Consider the following 18556-nt stretch of genomic DNA (forward strand, 5'->3'; position numbering starts at 1 on the left):
ATGCCGATTCTGCGGCGATTCCAGTAAAAATTAGTGTTGCTGATGAAGATTCTTTAATGTTTAAATCAGAGATCGGCACCCTTTTGGAGAGTAGGAGCCAAACAGCTATGTAGTGTCATGGAAGAGGGCCAAACAGCTATCGCTGTAGAGTCATGCTGGAGTAGTATGCCTATATTTAGAAGATTGTGCATGATAAGATAGCGAGCCCGTAAAAATTTACTTGCAGGACAATATGGACTCTGGGCCGGGTGTTGTAGTTTTAAATAATAGCTAAAAATACTACTTTTCTATTAGTGGCGTCCACAAGATGATATTTAAGGAGGGGAGGGGCTTGGTTTCTACAATTTTTTGGATAATAAAATTTTATATTTACAATTTGATATGTAAATTTTTTTTCAAAATCCACAACTATTCACAAAAAATTATATTTTTCAGAAAAAAATTTCAAAAACCTATGGCTATTCTCAAAAAGTTAAATTTTTTGGAGAAAAAATTTTAAAATCTACGGCTATTCTCAAAAAATAACATTTTTGAAAAAATCTTTCAAAAAAAAAAAAAATTTTTGGAAAAAAATAAAAATAGTAAATTTTTTTGGAAAAAAATTTCAAAAATTAAATTAAATTTTTTAATTCTAAGACACATATTAGTAAAAACCAAAAAAAATCCTTGATTTGAGGGGGGGGGGCTATTTTTCATAACATGGAAAAGTAATAATTCGTTAAATACCATTAATAAATATGAAGAGGAATTGCAAATTGAACATTATTTTCTCTTTACCAATTCCAATTAATAATCGTCCCATCACTAATATTAACACCATTCAAGGCTCATTTGAAGTCATTCAGTCAAGTAGAAATGCTCAAGAATCAAGATGATCTATGTATATATTAAACGAATGTATATTTAAGTAATTAATAAAATGACAAGAAATAATTATTGAGGATATTCTTCATATTGGGATAGTGGATGTAGTTTTGACGGAATGCATGGAACTATTGAGCTCCTCTGGGAATGTTAAGTGTTCCTGAGCTTGCTGACTTATAACTTTATCAAAGAGTTTCATCAAAAATTTGAGTGTGGATTCTGAAGTTCCGCCTCGAAGCTTAGGAAATTTTTTACCAATCGGAAATATCTTATCATTGATGCTGACACCTTGATGTGTCAAAGAAGCAAGAAAACGCCGCATTACGTTCTCACTTTGCTCTCGTGAGAGAGGCTGTAGACTTGCCACAAAACGTATTATATATTCGATGCCATAACTAACAAACAGGGGAAGTTTTTTAAGGGCAGCCTCAACGTTGTCACAATGGATCACGACATAGGTTATTCCATCTTTATCCAAAAAAGGATGCTTCAAATGCTCCAGCCACTCAAAGAGCAGAGCAGACAAAACAAAGAGATTTGTTTCTGTTTCCAGACGATCCCAGGCTGAAATTTTATAATTTAATTCCGTTTTGTATTGTTTAAATAGTCGAGATTTTGGCGAGGCCCAGGATCCAGTTCCTTCATTTCTTAAAATTTCAGTATGGGGTTCTAAAAAAGCTTCATAGACTTGAATGCTGGAATATTTGGGCAGAGTTTCATTTTGAGCAATCTTTTGACAAGTTTCATGCGAGGCTAGTTCTTGGGTCACTAAATTGTCATTCAATGACTGATTGCGAATTCCATCACCCAAAAGCTCATCCAAACGCTTATCATCAACCCCACTCAGAGCGGAGGAACAAGACTGAACAAAGGAGTTTGTTTCATAACCAGTGTCTGAACCCGGTCGTGTTGAGGATTTGCTAGAGTTATCATCGTCCAAAAGCATTGATCTAGAATATATATTCACTTGAAATAATCAAGAAATGTCCCTCAAATAACATTGAAATACCTGGATGATCTTCGAGTGATGTTGGTGCTCTCTGTAGATAATTTTTGATACGCAAAAATTTTGCTGCCTTTGTTGTCAAACTGATATGTGATGAAGGATTTTGGGAAGTTTTCATCATGAAGGATTTGGCAGTTTGTTAATTTCAATAGTCTTTGGCATATCTTATAAATAATCTTTGGAATATTCTTGAGAGCTCTTGCTTCTAGTCCATGAAGAACGTATTTTTGACGTTTTAGACACTGATCTAAATTAAACCTTCCGTTCTTTTTGTCACTATCTCCCATGGGTTTATTGCTATATAAAAAAAAAGAGACTATATTAAGTTATAAAAGAAAGTAGGTTAACAACCTAAAAACAATGCACTGAGGAAGAAAATAGGCCTCAAATTCTTTCACACATTCAATCTGTCTTCTTGTTTGAACTGATCCTGGCCTCTTTAATCTAACATAGCGTAGAGCATCATTAGATCTCACCCGCAGATAATAAACAAGATAGCATGCAAACAGTACACCTGTTCTACCAAGTCCAGCATGGCAATGAACCGCCACTTTCCCTTCATTTAAAGCAAAGCTGAGTACTTTAACCATATCCAGTAAACTCCCCATGGATGCCTCCCCGTAGTCTTTCCAACCAAAGTTGTAGAAAAATATACCTTCCTTCATGAATATGTTAGGATCATAGGTAAATCCGGAAGAGTTCAATTTGGGACCACAACTGGCATGCTCTCCAGGGATTTGGAGATTGATTATGGATTTGATTCCCTTGCAATAAAATTACTTCAAATTGGAAGGATCAAACAATTATTTTAACATACCTTCTCATGAAACTGTTGCATTATACTTTCCTTTTGGATTATATCATTATTAGGTCTAGCCATTGCTAAAAGGTCATCCGTTATCCAATGGCTATAAATCCCTTTGATTGCCATATCGTCTCCCCTCCAAGAATCTCCACTCTCAAACTTACATCTTCGACCCCCACAAAACATGGAGCATTGCATTTCCCCAGGAGTATTTCGCCGAATAGTCTCTCCCACCTTTGAGTACTGAGCATTAATAACCGGAATACCTTCTCCAGACCCAATCATTCCAGCAGGAATAAGATCATGGATTGTTTGTTGTTGTTGGCTTGTTGTAACTGGGGTTACGGCCGTCATGATAGGCTTAAAAAGATGAAAACTGAAAAGAATTAGGAAATATATTAAACTTTTTTTTTAAGAAACTTGAATCAGTCAAAATTACCAAGAATACCATAATGTATGAAAAAATAGATTACTTTTTTCCTCTTTTCTTAATATCCATCGATATATTATTTAAGATTCATATAATTAGAAACATGGCTTCTATTTTAGAGCATTATAATACATTAAACTAATCTCTTTCCTGCGCTTATAGATCATATATACATACATGGTATTGGAGACGGAAAGTTGTAGAGCTAAATATGAGTATTTTATAACATGTAGTAGTATGTCGTACATCCGCCCTCGTTCAATATTTCATTCTTTATAATCCATTATCTACACGATGAAGATATCATATATATAAAATTATTATTCCTATTATTACATAATATGTACACATAAATATCTCAAATAGATATGATTAATATCGATTTTAACCACTGACAACACACTGGGTCCATCTAATGATTTAGCCCATTTACTGCCCCCTACAAATTAATTGAATACTTGTAGTATTGCTCGGAGTTATTAGGCGTCAACGCACACACAAATTTTGATTTAATAATATAAAAGATAACTCCCTAAGAAAGCATCGCTCTTATCATCCGTTATTTATGCAGGGAAGTCTGTAAGGGGTAGGCTGGAGAGGCTCTAGCCCCCAAACTCAGTTTTTTTTTTACTTTTTACTAGATTTTTTTTAGTCAGGATGAAAAAATTTTACCCAAAATTAGGGCTAATTTTTTTTTTTAAAGATTTATTTTCTAACCCCCGATTATGGATTCTATGGGCATGTACTTTAAGGAACGCATGGATGTAGCAGGGATATTATCTATATTTTAACATTGTAATATTTATTGTTATCAAAGCACTATACATCTTAATTAATAATTTGTTTATTTTCTAATGATATTAATATTTTAAAAAAATTATATTGATTTTCTGTGGTAGGCTTTTTACCTTACATTTCCTACATCTATAATCCATTTTCTTTTGAACAAGGTCTGTTTCTTTACACATTTAACAAACAATTTTTGTATCAGCCTTTAAGTACAGGGTGCAGTAACATGACTTCCTTTTTTCAAAAGGCAAGTTTTATGAATCAGAAAAGTATTTTTGTTTCATAATAATAGTACAAATTAAAAAATTTCTTTTAAACATTTTTAAAAGTTTTACGACGTGCCCATTGTTCATTGTTTTTTTTGTTGTTATTTCTTTAAAAAAACTTTTCAGTAAGAGGTTTTAAGGGGATATTTTATTTTATATAAATAGATGCAAAATTTAATTAACATCATATATTATTTCTTACTTTCGAGGATTATTTGTCTAAATAATTAGTATTTGGTGATTTTGCAAAGTATTAAAAATGTTGGTATTCCCAGAATAAATCCGATTCACCAACTCTGATTGGACCAATTTGATCTCTTTTGCATTATTACCCATGGAGTAATTTGCGTTTAAGTTTTGAAAATTTCAAATTATGAAAATGGATCAAAGAAAGCTAAATTGCCACTAGTTAAATATTATAAAATATATTATCTCAAAAAAAAAAAAAAAAAAATGAACAATATAAATTATGTATGAGCCATTATTATATAAAAGTGACCTTTGAGGTCATTAGAAGCCGAGGACAACGACTAGGTTAACAATATAAATGTATAATTTTACTATTACCAAGTATCAGATCAAAAAACTGGGTTAATTGTTCTAAAGAAAGCTAAAACCATGAATCTGAACATTGATCTTCTTGCTCTTAATAGAGACACATTTCGTTGAAAACGAACATAGTTCCAACGAGCCAAGGCTATTAAAATAAATACACATTTTCAATGTAACGTTTTGCTTCCTCCATATGGAATACAATGAAGAAGTTCTCCCGTGGGGCACATGTGCACCGCACCTTGAAACCAAAACTAACCGAACTCTTCCCCCTCATAAATTGTTTACATGGATGATCCCCCAAATACTTGAACATGGACTCAACAGTACTTATGTGCTCTGGCTTTTCCTCATACTTGAAAACGAAAAGATTACTAAAGTGATTCTCCTATGAGAAATGCCCATAAGTACATAAAATACATACTGTATAAAAATGTTGGATTCTTATTCAGGTAGAAAAATAGTTAATATCGACATAAATATTATTTCGTAGAATGTAGATAAGGTATTAGAATTGTTGTGTCTTAACGAGGTTGCTAGACACAATCTTTATTATAAGAGGAATCCAGGACGACCAAGATAAATAATAATACAAGGTAGGAATGACTAAAAACACATATACCTATATTATTATTAGTCAATACATAATACATACTACTTCGACATTATAAAGGGAGTCAGCCTATTTAACTAGTAAGATATAACATAGGTACTTTACATATATACACGGCACATTTTGCACAATGATAAGAATACTAAGAAGTGGGGAAGAAGAAAGGAAAGATTAAATAGATCCTATGAACTATCACTACAAGAATAAACTATATAAATATAACAGCCATTTTACTGACCAAGATTTGTAGACTTGACATAGTGAATAATTACGTACTTTATAGAGTCATTATTCAAAAACTACCTGAAAAATGTGCACAAAATAAGGCTTGCAATCAAAGTCCAGTATATTATTCACCAGTTCACACAATTTGAATCATGAATGATCACGTGGTCTTCATTTCAACACTTGGCTTATAGTTTTGGATCTATCATAAGACCATAAAAATGGATTAGTCATGAGGATAAGCGGAGTTTGATATTTGGATGGGTGTGTCCTAAAATTTCTAGGGGGATTCTCCTAGCTAAGTTATGAGAGTAAGAATTTTTGTTTAGAGCCCAGGAGTGAGGTGCTAAGGTTTAACGAAATTGTAACACTACATTTCATTTTGAACTTATCCCCCTGTTTTAGATGTATTCTCACTTTAAGAATGAGTTGACGTGTGATGTTCTGGACATAATGAATGAGAAGATTGTCATATAGGAAAATGGGAGTGGATTGGAGGGTATATATGAATTCGATCCTGTATCCCTTACTCCCGAGCAAGAGATTTAGTAAGAGCCAATTTGATACAATGAAGAGTCCTAAATTATGGATAACGACGCTTTGTTCTACGCTGATAACCTTGTGATCGACTCCGGTACCTCCCATGCTATAGACCTTCAAACAGCCATTGATTTGGCTAAAAATTATAACAAAATCAATTTATATATATGATAAATATAGCGTTGGCTTTAAAGCCTCAGTCGGGGATATAATAGGTGGGCTTTGTAGGATGGTAGACTAGTCCTTATCTTCGAGGATGTACAGAGGGGTTAACAACTTACTAACCTTGGGTATTTTACATTGTAAAATATTTTGTATTCCAGTGTACTCATTAGATCCAGTAATTGAGATTTTTTTCTCAGTTTAAATTGAGTCTTAACCTTAAAGATAATCATATTTTTATATCGGCCCAAATCAAGAAGAAATAAATTACATCACTGCAGGGATTCGATTTCTGATAAATATATATTTAACCCCAGAAGAACACTGTTGCCCAAGGATTTTATTGTAATATTAAAAAGTATTATATTGAATATGTATAAAAATTAAAATTAATAATTAAAAAAAATAATAAGTATCAAGGTAAAACAAAAAAGCAAAGAAAAAAAAAAGCAAGGGCTCCCTCCCCGAGATAGTTCGCCTCATCGCTATATTATCCAACAATATCCTGAAAAGTCCAAAATAACAAAATCAAACAACTTCCTCACTTTCTCATCCTCTCCTGCCTCTAGAGGAATCAAATTCACAAATACATTTGGGAAGCCCAAGTTATCCTACGCAACCATGACCACGGAAGTCATACAATGTGAAACCAAGAAACGCCACACTCTCGGGAAAATATATCAAGTTATCTATGCTCGCTGCTATCCATACTATAAAAATAAAATGCGAGAACTGGCAGAACTTAATTCGACCCAATTTTTCTTTTAATAATTCCTTTGTGAAAGTATATCAGCCGAAAAATAAGGGGAGATAATATTTTAAGACTATTCACTACTCCAAAGAAAATAACTTTTCTAAAATTATCACCCCTTCAAAGAGCGAACAAATCATTTCAAATAATATTTCAATCAAGTATCATATGTTCATTATTGAGGTCTAATCATGAATTATTAATCAGCATCAACGTCAGGATATATGATTTTTTTCTTTCATTCTCTACAGACGTATGCCATTAAATTATGATTACTGTTTTGGTTAGTGGATGTGAACTCTGAAGCTTTACAAGAATTATCTATGCATAAATACTTTCTTTTAATCAATTAAAAATATATTTTTATAAAAATTTAAAAAAAAAGAAGAAAAACATCATCCTATAAGCTTTCTCTTAATAGTTTTATAAATTATCGGTTTATTTTTGTGTAGACAAAGGATATTCACAGTGTGAGAGAGCAAAGCCCTTAAATATTTTAATGAATAGTTGTAACCCCACAGGCACTGACAGAAAAGGATCCATTGTCCCCTTTTGAAATACAATGTCAATGATTAGTCGCAATATTAATGATTTTTAGAGTTGAAAACCGTTGCAGCCCTAAATTTTTTTTTTTCAGTTCCATCTTTACTTATTATTGTAGTGGCATTCAGGATCGTCGCAATCAGGATCATCGATATTATATTCTTGTATATATCTTTCTTGTATTAATTTTTATTTGTATATATATATTATCTATTTTATTTCAGTTATACGGGAATGGATGTCTATATCTAATTGTATATTATTAATGATTGTATGTATATCTATGATAACTACTGCCAAGGGGCCGGTTTATCGCTGAGTGAAAAGCTTTTGTATCATCATGTAGATGAATCATATCTATAATGGAGGCCATATTATCATGTCCGCGTATCGCGTATCTCATGATGAATATGATCTGGAATTATCTAGAATGTAATAAGTAAGGCAGCGTTAATACCCAAACTTTGGGTGAACTTTTTTTTTTGTAGATCATATCTGGATTAAAATATCTGGATAATCTCGAAATTCTAAAAAGTACACTATATGTTCTCAATTAAGCACTGTATATATATGTACAACATTCAGAATAATTCAGAATCTATCCATACATAAGTAAAAGTTCTGAGTTTTTTCCCCTACATGTCTCACAATTAATACATTGCATCAAAAAAGGCAGAGCATGTGGCCAAAAAATTTGTCCTGTTATGGACCCCAATACAGAATCGAATGCAAGAGCAAAACAGTGGTTCCAACGACTCCGTTCTGGTAATATGGACTTCGAAGATGTCGATAAAATATTGGAAATTTTCGAGTTGGACCAGCATGGTGGCACTTATTCCATTGCCCAGGAACTGAAGATTAGCCAGGAAACCATTTAGAACCATCTAAATGGGATAATCGTTAATGTTTTTGTCAAAATAAAGGGAAATCACACTCTGTACTTTTTATTTCACCTATTATTACAATATGAAATTATAACCATAAGACTTAAATATATAACAATTTGAAATTTAGAAATGTTTTTAACTAGACAATTGTTCTCCGAACATTAAAGGATAAAGGAACCAACGGAATATTCTCTTAACTTATTCATCCATCTCAAGAAATGATCGAATTCGGAGTTCTGTATTCCAGGAGGGACAACTGGAGGAAAATTCCTCCGGGCAATCTCTGTTTAAAATTCGTATGACGTCGTTGTACCGTGTACACAATTTGAAAAAACATATGACGTTATAAATAACTTATACATAAAATCGATCTAGCCCAAATTTTATATCAGATCTATTTTTGTAGGACCGAACAATACCTAATTGTTCCTTTGGACTGGTCCAGATAATTTTTTGTCTTTGGACCAATCTAGATCAATTTTTAACTTTGGACCGATAGAGTCCAACTTTTTCTATGAGACGGGGCCCTACTAAACTTTTTTAAAGGACCGAATTAGTTCCGTTCATGACACCCCAATTCTTAGTACAATTTTTAACAGTTTCTTTTTCCTTTGATAGTTAAAATTTATGATTATATTCCACCTGAAGAACTCTTCCAACTTAAAAGCAATATTAAAGCAATATATAATGGACCATACATATATTTGATTGATGGGCAGTATTCTACGTCTAGATGTTAGTCTTTGAACAATGATTAATCATCAAATAATGTAAAAAAATCATGAAAATTAATATAAAAGTTACAAGTGATTGATTGCACGTGTCACAAAATTACATTTTATAATTAGACATTAATTGAGAATGATAAAGGGAAAGGGTCCTTTCAAAAATGGCTGCTCTTCCTTGTCTAGATTTTCAAGTGTTAAGTTATTTAAAGACTTTAGACTTCAATTTTCTTATAAAAAATATTGTTTTTTTCTTTATTTTTAACAATAGTTATGTAATTTTGTCTTGAAATAATTAATGATTGGCAAAAATTCAGCTGTCTAATTTTATTTTCAATTAAGATTTTTCGGTAAACTATGTTTTTTTTTAAATGCTTTAAAATAATATTTGAGAAAATTGCAGTTTGCTCAGAAATTTTGGTGAAAAGATGGATAGAAAACAATTGGATTAAATTAGATTAAGCTAAAGTTAAATTTCCCGAACAGAATGAAGTTATTTCGGTATATTACACATTTTTGGAAGAAAAGTGCTAAAATTAACTGGAAACTATCCGAAAAAGTGTTATAAATAATGAAATAATAGGTACCCGACCCCTAAAAAAAAAGATTGACATTTCTATCATACATACACATCAATTAAAAGAAAACTAGATTTTGTAGGAAAAATCTTAACAATGACATAGTTTTTCCACAAAATGAGATTTTGGAAAAGGAGATAATTTTTGAAAAAGATAGGTATAAAATACAGACAAACAAGACCCAAAAATTTATATAAATCATGGCTATTTACAAAAAAAAGTTAAAAAAAAATTCAAAAATCTATAGCTGTTCACAAACTATTATTTTTTTTTGCTCTGATTTATAATTTGCACTAATAACCTTTTCTTTAAAGAAAATAAGTATTTAAAAAAATTTTATCCCTATTTTCGCAGTATTTTTTTCATCCTGACCAAAAAAAAATTTAGTAAAAAGCAAAAATCCTTAATTTTGGGGCACTAGAGCCCCTCTATCCCACCCCTAACCTTAGATATTTACTAGTTGGGGTTGAAACAAGAAAACAATTTTTGAATCAAATCGAAAGAAGGAAAATTTGGTTTGGGTAAGATGCTTCGGTTCAAGATACTGTGAAAGACATGGAGAGCTCATTGTTCGATCATTTGCAATTTTGAATAAAACATAGAATAGTTAGCAAAACATTGTCTCTGGTAAATTTGTATGGGAAGACTAATCAAGAACCAATTTTTTTCTTTTGTAAGGCATCAAGGGAAACGGTCAAGCATTTTTTATTTGAATATAAGCATATATCAAATGTTTTGGATCCCTTACGGTATGTTTTTTTATAAATTTAAAAACAAATAGTATTAAATAATAGAGATTTTATATATTTTTATATTAGGCCTAATCAAAAATAAATTAATTTTATTGCCTCAAAAGTTAAGATCCATTAGATCAAAATTGCCTTGTACTTCTCTCCAAATTATTGATAGATATATAAAAAATATATATTTTTAAATCCTTTTTACTTTCTTTGTTATGCTTAAGGTGCGAGTTTACCTTCTCATTATGGCAATTTTGATCGATTACCAATTAGTCTAATCAATAAGCGTTTGCTCTTAGATTGAGAGGTTGTGTTACTTATTTCTTTTATCTCCATAAATATGATAATAACCTTTATGACAAAAAGTTTCTAAATTTGTCGTCCACACTCTACAGAGAGCAACATTTTATTTTCTACCAATAACCCTTGATGGCATAATAAATTCCCAAAAAACCTTTTATCCTTAATTCCAAAATTGCATCATAGTGAACTTTCTTACAATGAGTGCTTGGTCCGAAAAATTGTCTATAATGTCCCCTCTAAAGCCAGCATAGGGGGACGAGTTCAAAAAAATTGTTAACTATCTTTTATTTTATGTGCGTTTGAAATTATGTAAATTTCCGTTAATTGAGACCATTTACATATGTATGAAAAGTATAAATGGGATGTGCACAAGAAAATTTTTAGTACGTGTGATTTTTCCCCCTCTTCTTTTTCTTCATGCATTTTATCCTCTTTCATTACAATCAGAGGCCCTACTTTTGAGTAATGGCCGAGCAAATTTGAGGATATTTCGACTAATTTTCCGCAAAAGGAGCACACTTTTCCTACACTCTCTAAATGATATTTATTCGTGAAGGGATAGAAAGTTTTCTGTCGGTATCGGAACAATTTTTTATTAGAGTCAATGAAAATATTCCCCAAGATGACGCAAAGATTCACATATTTCATGTCTGAGCAACACACAAATTTCTTGAACTTTTTCCCTACAATTTTGATTGCTCCATAAACTTTGTAGCCGTAGAGTATGACTAATCTAATCTTGTTATTTGATAGAGCCGCTAAAGCTATGAAGGCAGAAATATTATTTCATATTAACAGAGGACAACATCTAAAAAAGTACAAAATATGTACTCCCGAAAAACCGAAAAAGGACATGGTAAACCTGATGATTGGAATATTTTTTGAAGAAATAAACACTTTTTAGAATGGCGACAAGAAAAAAATCTTGCATGCGTTAAGGTCAGATAAGAGCTTTAAATAAAAAAAAACTATATCCCCGTGCGTGTGAAATAATAATTATACTGATATCAGTTGGTTGCCTGTCTATTCTGGGGGAAGGTTATTATTTAACCTTTCTAATTTGCTGTTCCTGTCATATCATTACTCAACTTACAACCAATAAGAAAACGAAAATATGTTAATCTACAAAGCAGGTAGAGCACGTGAGTAGTAAAATACATGCACTGCCGATATGGAATACCAAAAAATGAAGCGAACTGACGTCATAAATACAATATGTTATAGTATCAAGTTATAACGTTAACTAACTGCAAATTAATACTGTACCTAGCAGATATAAATCACTTTTTGTAAAACTATAAACTTCATAGTTAGATTCTAAATACAACATGGATTTAGCTCTGAAACCAAAAACCACATGGCTTTCACAGAATAAATAATTATTTCCACATTATACAATGTACATGCGAAGGTGGTCAGGAAAGTTTCCAATCTCAATTTGAAGATAGTAGCACTCGTCGTAAATAAAAGCTAGTCACATCTATCTAGAATTTGTCGACAGTTACTTACAAAAGTTTCAGCCATTGGAAGTACCCTTGTTATGTAATTGTCGTTTGAGTGAGTTGATGTGAGTATTTCGTGGAAATTCACAAAATCGAGTATATATCTGTCAACAAATATTTTCTTTTTTTTTTAAAAGTGTAGCCTTTAAACAATAGCAGACATATTCAGGCTTGTTGTGATAAAATTTGACGCACCCAAGTCAATCCAACTTGGAGTAATTGAGCCAAAAACAAAAAGTGTATATCAAACAATAATTGTGCAGAGAAAAACGCTGCGTACTATTTGGACAAGTTATATAGAAGTTTGTAGAGTTACAAGGAGACTATATTGAAAATGAAAGTATAATTTAAAAAAAAAAAAATGTCTTGTATCTTTGTTAGGTCGGTAACTTTTTAGTGTTTTTTTTTTTGTTTTCTTGGGTGGAACTTTTTTTAGGAGGTATGTTAACATCAACTGTCTGTTATTTGATTTTGGGAGGAGAAAAGGAATTAATTCTATAAAAAGGAGAACTTCCAACATTTAAATTAGGATTAGTAAAGGGAAAATATGGTAAAATCATATTGATTCGTATAAACAACTATTTTATTATGCCTTCTAAAAATTACACAAAAACTTGACGGGATTTCTAATAGATTCAAAGAACATGAAATGTCGGTAAATACAAATCCCACTCCGTTTCTAACAACAATGATATAGGTAGGAGTTACAACGATGACAAGCCTCAGTTTTACTTTGAGTCCAACAGGGACTTACACTTATAATACCACAATAAACCCTCAGTGTTATTCTTCGTCTTTAACCCACAAGTGATTACTTTATTATTATTGTTTTATGTTCAAGAATAATATGATAGTTATAACAGTTTTGGAAAAAGAAAAATCCTCTTTAGATTGCAAATAAAAAAATAACTTTCACTTCATATTCTTTTTTTTTTACCAAGAGAACTTCATCATTTAAAGACAGAGAGATCTTAACACTCTACAATTTATTAAAGAACGAAAAAAAATAATCCATGTCACAAACTGCTTTTCCTTTTATAAACTTAAAATTGTTGCTTGTCTCTACATTTTGCCACCTGTCCCGAGTTCTATCTCACTAAGGAAGTTGATCAGTCTGCAGAAAAACGAAAATAAAAATGACAATAACTAGTCCAAAAGATAAGGAGTATTATTACTTAATATATTATTTCACCATTGATCAAAATGTAATTAAATATCTTTACTTATGTGTAAAGAATAAATGCATAAATACTGTTCAGCAAAAGTTGGAAAAAGTCTATTTACAAAAATTTCAAGTTGAATCTCAAGTTTTTTCCCCCAAGCGCTTTAATATTTTTATCGACTCGAGCTCAAATCCTCAGAAAATAAAAGATACTTTAATATAGTATATTATATCCCGTAAAAAAAAAAAAATTTATAAGGGTCGAAATCAAATTGTGAGACTTATTTTTTGAGTCCAGGTCGAGTCGTACATTTTCCACCTCTTGGGATCAGTTTGTTTTTGTAGCTTTAATGATATTCCTTTGGCAAACTTGATTGCGATTATTGATATGATTTTTTTAGTTAGTTTATAAATGTCATTCCTAAATCTAATCAAGAACACAAAATTACATATATTTCGATGTAATAAGATAGGAACAGTAAACTTTCTTTAAAAATTTATTTTTTCTCAATTCTAGCTCCTTCCTCCCACGTGGTCATTTCTTTATAATGTACGTAATTTCAACCCTTCTTTCCCCTGTTACCTGCGTGCATAACCCCTAATAACTTTGGAAATGGTGAGAGTTTGAAATTGAAATTTTTGTATGACGAACAGTGATTCCTTGTATTGTACCGGTTCTTATTTAATCGGTCCAGTCTTAGTCGATCCTTAGAACTGTCGGTCCTTGGAATTTTGCCTTAAAAATATCGATGGTAATGAGATATGTATTAAAAATATTTCACATATCATGATATCTTTCAAAAAATATTCATGTTTTCAATATAAAATTTATTCTATTACATTTATAAGAGAATAATATTAAAAAAAATAGATTTTATGATTATCACAAATAATACGCAGGTTGTTTTTTAGAGCCCGCGTGTCCAACTTTTGGAATACCCTAAGTCAATCCCAACCGCAAAAAAATAGTTTTTGATGTGTCAGCTAAATGAGACTTATATTATGAAACCGTGCGATTAAAACTGCCCTGGGAAAATTGCCCGTGGAAGATTGCTCTGGAGGAAAATTGCGGGTTAGGAAAACTGCCCATTATGAAAATTCCCCGTATTTTGTTCAAATTTCATTATGAATAAAAGGACATTATAAATTCGCTTAATATTATTTTTGACAAATATCTAAACATATTTCTTTGTTCCATCCCCCAAGGGAGTACTCTCAAGTGTAAGTAATATTATTGCAATAGAATTTACTTGCAAATTCTTAAATTCAGTCTAATTTTCTAAGAATTGGATCGAGAGGATTGTTAAGGAGTGGTATAAATAGCTTAGGTTTTCATAAAATATGGTCGAATACCGTACACCCTCGGATTGGCCCACGGCTAGTATGGAATTGCTAAAAATCACCCGAGGGTTGAAAGGTTTTTTTTTTGTGTTATAGGGATTATTTGGATGTATGTGGTGCTTTGGCATGTCAATTCATCAAGAGGATGAATTGACATGCAAGAAACTTCAGTAGTATACACTCAAAACTTTACAACGCTTTTTCTAATTATCCAATATTACCCATAATGAACAAGATTAGTTAACAAAAGGGCGTAAAATAAAAATGCTACCAACCAAATAGTAATTGGGTCAATGGGCAATAAGGTAAGTCCCATTATTTATGCAAATTTGTATTTTTAAGGATCCAGGGGGTCCCTCAAGTACCTTGCGAAACCCGAGGGCTAAGAAATATTCTTTGAAATTAAAGGAGCTCCTTGGATGTATTGGCGGTGGTTTTTAGCAATCTCACATTACCCCGGTCCAATCTCAGGGCGGAGGGTATTCAACCATTTTTTGTAAGAGGCCCTAATCTATTTACCCCCTTCCCTCCTTAACAATCATCCCGATCTATTTCATAGAAGATTGGATTGAATTTAAAAAAATGATATTTGTCATTAGTAACATTCAGCGAATTTATAATGTTTTATTATTTATTCATCATGAAGTTTGAACAAAATACGTGCAATTTTCTCCCTGGTAGTTTTCCTAACTGACAATTTTTCTCAATGGAAATTTTCTCCAAGGCAATCTTCCACGGGCAATTTTCACCAAGGCAGTTTTCCTAGTACCCATGTAACAATTAAAACCCTTTAATTTTTCCCCCCATATGTGTAAAGTCCCAATAAATCAGGAGAAAACGGGATCCAAAGAGATAAACCACAACAAATACGATCAGTGGGGTCCTTAGTAAATATGGGACGGATCCATATTTTCTTGGATCTGGATCGGCTTGGGAACTTTCGGATCCATATCCGAAAACAAAATTATAAGAATACTAGTCTCAAATCTAATAATGAGTTTAGCAGAAGTTCAGACCTAAATAAATTAGGCTCCGGATTAAGGTTACATTTTTACTGATACTGAAGCAATGAGTTTCCCAATTTATATGACTATGGTACATAATTATTAGTTATTATTATAAATATTTTTCTAAAAACATTGGACACGTCGTAACCTTCATGGTATCTTGCAATCTCTCGTCAAAAAATAAACAAAAAATGGCCCAAAATCAGTTGGTACTGGCCAATTCCTCTGACTATGGAATGATAATTCAATAGTAGTTGATAACTCTTCATAGCTTAATAAGAACGAAGAAATTTGTATCCACATGTATTGTTACATGTTAGTGTTTTTGAGCATGGCGTTACCTCGCTAACACAAAAATATACGATGTATTTCGGTGTCAGCTGTAGATGTTTTTGCTTCTTTTCTCCTAATAAGTGTTTTGAGTGTTTATTGGTTGAATTATAAATAGCTCCTTTTAAAATGTGAACAATTCTCAACAATCCATTGTGCAATATTTTTATACATTGGAAGGGTTGGCTAATTAACAACGAATTTTGGGCTTTTTCTCTCCTCCTTTTCGGGGAATAAAGGTTATGCGATACAATAAAAATAACAACGTGTGAGTTAACACCCCGCAAAATAACAACAGGGTACAACTGTTATGTGGATCTGCTCACATCACTAATCAATATAAATTGAGAGTACATTCGACATATACTTATTATATCTTTTCATATAACTAGGATTAAACAATATTATAAGCTTTTTAAGATCAGGAAAATCCATATGATCCTTAAAAGTTAGGGCACCCTAAGCTGATTCGGATTTAGCATCTTTTGGAGAATACAAGTTTACTTATACTTTAGCTAGATACTTTGGATCAGTGTCCGAGACCCGTATGCTTTTTAGTACTTAGCTCTATTTGAGGAGTAGTTCAACCTCCACTTGAAAAAATATTGTTCCTACCAAAATATTATTATATAATTTTATTAATAAACAGATCATAGATTGTTCAATGATCAATCCATGAATGAAAATGTTATCAGGGCACTGCATATAATTAATATTTTAGCCAAAATAATATACATATTCAAGTAATATTTTGATAGACTTAGTGTGTAAAATAATTTTCCTAATAACAGATCACGAACATTGAAAGAACATGTATGTTGAATGTAAACATAAGGACTATTGATCCCTCTTTTCAAAAAATGTAACCATTACAATAAATTATTCATTAATAATAGCAGTAACAACACTGAGGCTTGACTGAGAGGACCTGGCTGCAATATCCTCACTACTTTGCATTAATTTGGAATATATAGATAAATACAAGGTAGTGTTGTTGTTACAATATCAATATTTTTCGACCAATTCCCCTACCAAAGTTGGTATCCGTACTTTTAGAAACTTTTCGACTAATTATAATACAAAAAAAAAGTATTGTAATGTCCATCTTTATTTATTCGGTCCCGTCCTAGGGGCGTCCGTAGGAGGTGTGTTGGAGGGCCCCCAAGTCAAGGAATTTTTACTTCTAAATAGAAAAAATAATCTTTGAATTTTTTTTTTCAAAAAATATATTTGAAATTTAATTTAATTTTTCAAATTTTTCTCCTAAAAAAATAATTTTTTGTGAATAGCTATGAATTTTTGATATTTATCTTATAAAAATTTAATATTTGAATTTCAAAAAAAAAAAAAAAAAAAAAATAATACTAGGAACTTGACATTTGAATTTTTTTCCAAAAACTTTAATTTTGTGTGAATTTTTGAAATTATTTTTTTGTGAAGGACTGTGGATTTTTGATTTTTTTTTCAAAAATTTAAATATGTAATTTTTTTACCAAAAAATTAAGTATGTGAATTTTTTTTTCAAAAGTTAATATTTGAAATTTATTTTTTCAATTTTTTTCTACAAAATGGATTTTTTTTGGATTATGTTTCACACAAAATTCCAAAAGAGGAGTCCCCTCCCCCTAAAAAATAATAATATAATACTGTGGATGCCTTTGAGTCCAGTCCAAAAACCGCTCCTATCGGCCATTTGGTCTGTCCTTAGGACTTTTAGTCCTTCAATTTCCCCCTAAAATTGTCGATGGTTTAGTAAAGCGAATAAGATATATGAGATATTTATAAAGAGCATTGCACATATCTGGCAAAAAATGTCTGTGTTTGCATTATCTATATAAATAAAGCAAAGTTTATCTGTATGTATGAAAAACAGTCAAAGGGTAGACTGTAAATAGTATCCCTGATGTATAGCATTTAACAATACCGAATAAGGGGGAAAAATGTACTCTAAAAATGTAACTGTTTAGTTCAACTCATATTAAAAAAGAGAAGAAAGAAGGAAGCATTTATTTACGTTATCGGCAAAATATGAAAGTCCAGCATTATAGATAATTCCTAGGTAATGTATATAATGCCTTATGGTCTCATGCAAACTATATAATAAACGTCTATTTTATACATTAACTAGGCAATATATTTAATGCTGGTGTGAAATGTCGCCAAAGTATATAATACATATAAGTTACAGACTGCAAATAACAATATAAAGTCAAGCATAGGGCATAGGTACTTGTGCTATGTGCACGCTCACTTATTTCCTTTCATCAACAATATTTTTCGATTACATACTCATGGAGTTGGTATGAACTAGAGCATTTGAATTTGACATTGGGGAGATTACTTTCAAATATAATAATAATTGCCCCAAGCCTTCAGATGCAAGAAGGGGTTTTTAACGCATAAATTGAAGTTTTTAAATGGCCAACTCCGGTAAT

General features: G+C 31.5%; 1 protein-coding gene and 1 pseudogene across 3 annotated transcripts in view; one reads left to right on the top strand and one right to left on the bottom strand.

Annotated features, from left to right (window-relative positions):
- Positions 1-883: 883 nt before the first annotated feature.
- Positions 884-18556, bottom strand: part of LOC121129655 (protein tyrosine phosphatase domain-containing protein 1) — a 29616-nt gene continuing 11943 nt past the window's right edge. Inside the window, exons 2-7 of one of the 3 annotated variants that reach the window (XM_071893379.1) lie at positions 3283-3392; positions 3115-3215; positions 2688-3051; positions 2222-2634; positions 1874-2167; positions 884-1814 (exon numbers count right to left, since the gene is read on the bottom strand). In XM_071893379.1, coding sequence (XP_071749480.1) covers positions 950-1814; positions 1874-2167; positions 2222-2634; positions 2688-3029 — 1914 coding nt within the window. In that variant the 5' untranslated portion in view covers positions 3030-3051; positions 3115-3215; positions 3283-3392 and the 3' untranslated portion in view covers positions 884-949. The remainder of the gene's footprint in view (positions 1815-1873; positions 2168-2221; positions 2635-2687; positions 3052-3114; positions 3216-3282; positions 3393-18556) is intronic. The other 2 variants (XM_071893378.1, XM_040725380.2) reach the window with 2 other exon arrangements.
- On the top strand, positions 5896-7323 carry LOC121129656 (uncharacterized; annotated as a pseudogene).

The sequence above is a fragment of the Lepeophtheirus salmonis genome, chromosome 14 (assembly GCF_016086655.4).
Source record: "Lepeophtheirus salmonis chromosome 14, UVic_Lsal_1.4, whole genome shotgun sequence".
Classification (NCBI taxonomy): domain Eukaryota; kingdom Metazoa; phylum Arthropoda; class Copepoda; order Siphonostomatoida; family Caligidae; genus Lepeophtheirus; species Lepeophtheirus salmonis.